Raw genomic sequence first — 5,040 nt, 5'->3', positions numbered from 1 at the left:
TCCATAGTCGGTTCCGCCTAACACTCGTATTCCGCCGTCGCGCTTGTGGCCCGTCGCGCCTGCGACCAGTCGCGCTTGTGGCCTGTCGCGCCTGCGACCTGTCGCGCTTGTAGCCTGTCGCGCCTGCGAGCTGTCGCGCTTGTGAACCGTCGCGCTTGCGAATGTCGCGCTTGTGACCCGTCGCGCTTGCGAACTGTCGCGCTTGTGACCCGTTGCGCCTGTGCTTCTTCGCGCTTGTGACCTACGTCGGTAAAGTTATCAGGCTATAGTTCAGGCTATAGCCATGGCTATGGCTATAGTCGTAAGGAATATTGCATTTCGACTAGGAGTACCCTGCTCAGAGGCTAGCAAAGCTGAACGTGAGAAATTGAGCAGGCGCAAAATGGGATGGATCAAGCAGATCAAGCATCAAGGGGATGGATCAAGAGGTTTCAATATTTGAAACAGAGGCCAAAACTTGTAATAATATGTAATAACATGAGAGAAGGGCCCTTCTCTCATGGTAATAAGAATTTGAAATTGATTTTAAAGCTATTCATTCATGGTTCCTGGAAGAACTGTCGAGCGAAAGCCTTTTCCCGCCGTTTTTGTTGTGCTGTGAGTGTCAGGGCGTGTGGTGTGGTGAGTGTGGTGTGGTGGAAGGTCGTTGCAATCCAACCATGGCTCCATTCTTGCAGTTCGATATAGAACGTAGTTGGTGTGGTAAACATTGCGACAAAAATAATAATAAAAAGAATTTTAAATGGTGGTTGGTCTGAAGAGCTGAAGAAGAAATTCGAAGAGCTGATGCCGAAGAGCTGAAGCCGAAGAGCTGAAGCCGAAGAGCTGAAGCCGAAGGGCTGTTTGTGCCGATTGGTCGTAAAGACAAACAGGACAGTCCAGCGTACTTCACCAAAATGGAACGAGAACGCCTTCACAGGTGAATTTTCCTGTTCGGAGCGGAACAGAAGCGGGTGTGAAATGACTCTCGCATGAGACATTGGCCTGCCTCCAACGATAATGTCATCACCATTTTTGTTGAAAGTAAGTACAGCAACCTTAGTGCCTGATAACACGTAAGGTCACCAAAACATCAAACTGACATCAAAATGACGTGACCAAAACTGGTGCAAAAACGCGTCATCTTGACGTCAACATGGCGTTTTGGTGATTAGTGTCTTACATGTGTTCCTTGAATAAAGTATGGATTATGGATATGGGGGCTATCCCCCAGGTAGCAGAACTGCATAATGGCTGCATTTTATGTAAAATGCGTGTTTCAGGCGCCTGAGGCGCATTTTAGGCGCATTTAAGATTGAACATATAACACACTTAGTATTTGGTTTTTGGTGCTTTTGCTAACTGGGATAGATATGACTATGACTATAACTATGACTATTCATATTAAAAGTCAGAGTCATATCTATCTCAGGTAGCAAAAGCAGACGACATGATTATAGGCAGTCTGTTTACAAACATGAAGAACAGTGTCTTTGCGTTCTTCTATGCCTTCTGCTGTTTTGGCTGTCTAATTGATGTTTCCTTGAAAACTGTTTTACCTGGTCACATTTGACTATAATGCATCATTGTTATTTTGTGTGTCTATAGAATTCGGTAGTAGGGGACCAAAGCGCCGGCGGGCCAAATCGAAAGCTCAGGCAGTGGAGCTATCGGGGCGATCCCCTGATGATAAGACATCCACAGTTGCAGCTTATGATGGGAACTTGAGGCAAGTAATTGTGTTTGTGAGGCTCCTCATCCCAGCTGAAGTAGCTCGTCTGACAATACTAAATCCACTATTAATCCTATTTTATAGTCCGACTAAAGTTAAGAACGCAACTAGGCTTCTACGAAGATCTACAAAGATTGTGTGATAGCAATGAAGTGTAAATAAGCTTCATTATCCCCTTTGATTAACACCTTTGATGTGTTTTCTGATTCGGGAGTAGACATGCACGCCGACCCTACTTTTGGCGGCGGCGGCGGCGTGAGGGCAAAATTTAGCCAGCGGCGGCGGCGTCGCCGGCGTTCACGCCAATGGTATCATCGGCGGCGGCGGCGGCGTTTCAAGCGCTTCTTGTTCAAATGAGCGCTAATTTTGAATATGTTGAATTAAAAATGTTAAATTCACAACAATTTTAATGGTCTAGAGCATTATCACTTCTTGTTGGAATGGGTCGGAGTAGCGAGAGGACTGCACGTTTGGTAGCCTGTCTTTGGGCACCAATTGGGCTCCAAAAGTGACGAATTTGGACCGCGCCGCCGGCTACGCCGCCGATAATTTTAACGGCGGCGGTGCGGCGACGCGCCGCAGATTTTTGAACGGCGGCGGCGGCGGGCCAAACTATGTCGGCGGCGGCGCAACGGCGGCGCGGTGTGCATGTCCATTCGGGAGGACCGGAAAAAGGCAGCGTTGGGGACCCCGCGGTTACAAATCATATTATGATTCTGGTTTTAATGGTGTAGAGTACATTCATTGTAAAAAAAAAAAATAGAGGGAATTTTCCCCTCCCCTGGTGGCAACGCTCCATTGCCAGCTAGTGTTCGGTAAATTTACAGACCCAAATAGCCAAGAAATCCCCAGCCCACTGGTGGGGAAATTTACAAGCCAATGTGGTTGGGAAATGAGTCTTTCCAACCCATTCAATTAAATTTACTACGTGGGCACAAAAGGAGTCTTGACTAACTCACAGTCAGCAAATTTCCCATTGCGCGCGTGTGAGGATGACTTTCGTGCTCACCACATGCAAATCTCCAGCCTAGGACAAGGATGGCGGCGTTGCCACACCACTAGCACGGAAATTTTCTCTCCGATAACAGTCCTTAGAAGCAAAGTGCGAGTTTTGCCTATTGTTCTCGGGCCGACTGGACTGTATAATAATCCACCAATTTCCGAAGTCAGATTCAAAAAATTTAAACATCGATCTCAAGAAGAAAACATGCCAGAGCAGCGACACGAGAAGTAACAAAGTACATGGGACGTACGCACGTGAGAGTACCTCTCACAGTAACGAGGTGACGGGGACGTACTGAACAAGACGTCGTTGCGGAGATCTCCCGAGCGTTAGAATTTGACAGATTATTCGGGGGATATGGTTCACTTTTTCGGCAAACACCGATCGTTATCGGGCAAGGTGATTCCTTCTAAATCATTTTGCGTAGAATTAAGTTCCATTACCTGAAGAGAGTTTTAATTTAATAGAAAAAGCTGATTTTGTGGGAGAAGCGCTGACTGAAACACTATCTAGCGGCAGTCAATCGCAGGCTTCGCGTCTGGGTGGTCGAGGTTGAAGAAAGGAGGTGATTGGTGTGGGGTGGTGTAGTGTCAGTGTAGTACTAGTCCGAACCCACGTCTCCTTCTACGACGATCTAGCCAGTCTCGAATTTGTGGGAAATTTGCATCCGCCGCAAGGAGATTTGAAGGCAGTGAGATGCGCAAGTACTCTTTTCTGCCCACGGCCACGGGATTTAGTCGTCGGGTTGGGATAATTCGCAAACGGTGGGTGCCGAACGGACCCTTTCTAGCCCACGTCGGGAAATTGCAGTCAATGAAGTCAGTAAATTCACTTGCGTGGGCAGGAAAGGATCCTTTCACAGCCCAAGTGGCATGCAAAGGCTACTTTCCATTCCAGTAGGTAAATTCCCAACCCATGTACTGCAAATCCCGAACCTTTGTAAATGAAATTACCCCACCCAGTAGCTAGTCGAATAACTAATTGGCTGAGCGGTAGAAAGGCCTATTACTCCAGTGATGATCAAAAAGTTTCGTGTCTGTGTGTCTGTCTGTTTGTCTGTAGTCACAATAACTCGAGAACGGGTTGAGCTAGGTACCTGAAATTTTTAGCGTAGCTTTGTAGCATAAAAAGCAAGAACTGTATTGATTTTGAGCCCTCTAGCTTAAAAATGTCAAAAACTGTCAAAAAATCAAAAACGAAAACCCGAAAATATTACTTCAAATTTTTTATTTATTTAACATCTCTCTAAGACGTAATTCGTGAAAGTAGAGCCCGTAGGGCCAAAATTTTTCCCGTTTGGCTCTACCTCTAACCGTTAAGTCGCCAGAGGACGATATTTACACGAAAATGACCCCAAACCATTTTAATGTTGTTTCTCAGATATTTGGCAGTCTCTGGTGGGGCAACTCGTCAAAATAAAATCCTGGGGGTAAAATTTGTGTCTTTTGGAGCCAAAGGCCTATCTACGACTCTGCATATTGTCCGACCCGGGTGTTAGCGCCGCAGGCCTAGGTAGATGTATGCCAGGCGCGTCGCAGCTTAACAGTGTTTCGTGAGATATCGCGAAGCCTGTTACGCGAGACGTGGTCTGGCGTACATCTACCTAGTATATTTTACATTTTATAGTCCGGCCAGCCAAAGGTGACGCCTGGCTCTTATGGGCGGCTACAGCAAACCCAGGCGTCACCTTTGGATGGCCGGACAACCGAGGCGGCACCTTTGGCTGGCCGGACTATACATTACTGGAAAGATTCACTAAGTTATACTTCACCCGCAATTTTCAGCTTAAAACTTAAGCACTGTATGTATTCGACACCATTTTTGAGCTACAGAGCTCAGATTTAGTGGGGGATCAGAATTTAAAATGCTAACAAAATGTGCATAACTTCTCTTTGGCTGGGCGATAGCGAAGCCTATTACTCTAGTGATGAACAAAAAGGTTCGTGTCTGTCTGTGTGTCTGTTTGTCTGTTTGTTGGCTGGGCGATTAGCGAAGCCCATTACTCCACTGACCGGAAATGTTTCATTCTGTTTGTTTGTCTGTCTGTCCGCACGATAACTAGAGCTAGAATTGAGAGAGCGGTCTGGGAATTTGAGGGTTGTTTTGTATCATAAAAAGACAGATCGAGTTCGAAGATGAGCACTCTAGCTCAAAAACTGACTTTTAAAAAAATCAGAAACCACAGGCTACTAAAAATTGTTTTTATAAAATATTTTTTTCGAAAATTTCGTCCGTTTTGTTCTATCTTGTACCGTTTTGGTGCTATGGGGCATTTATTGGCGAAAAAAGGTGAAAAAGACAAAATGGTCTGTTAAGTCGTAAAAAA

General features: G+C 45.9%; 1 protein-coding gene across 1 annotated transcript; it reads left to right on the top strand.

The window, feature by feature from the left end:
- The first annotated feature begins 74 nt into the window (after positions 1–74).
- Positions 75–2,266, top strand: LOC127749818 (uncharacterized). The gene is made up of 2 exons (XM_052269588.1): positions 75–1,023; positions 1,588–2,266. Exons 1-2 carry the CDS (start codon positions 972–974, stop codon positions 1,851–1,853), a joined length of 318 nt encoding a protein of 105 aa, XP_052125548.1. The 5' UTR covers positions 75–971; the 3' UTR covers positions 1,854–2,266.
- Positions 2,267–5,040: the final 2,774 nt, after the last annotated feature.

Source organism: Frankliniella occidentalis, unplaced genomic scaffold, assembly GCF_000697945.3.
Source record: "Frankliniella occidentalis isolate FOCC.00 unplaced genomic scaffold, Focc_3.1 Scaffold96, whole genome shotgun sequence".
NCBI lineage: Eukaryota > Metazoa > Arthropoda > Insecta > Thysanoptera > Thripidae > Frankliniella > Frankliniella occidentalis.
Note: the sequence above shows the minus strand (reverse complement) of the source record. Positions and strands in the feature narration are given on the sequence as shown.

What these genes read in the sequence shown, in the direction of transcription:
- LOC127749818 (XM_052269588.1), top strand. Translation starts at nt 972, where the DNA reads ATGAGACATTGGCCTGCCTCCAACGATAATGTCATCACCATTTTTGTT. An exon ending in CATCACCATTTTTGTTGAAA is followed by an intron (nt 1,024 to 1,587) that starts GTAAGTACAGCA and finishes GTGTGTCTATAG; the next exon opens with AATTCGGTAGTAGGGGACCA.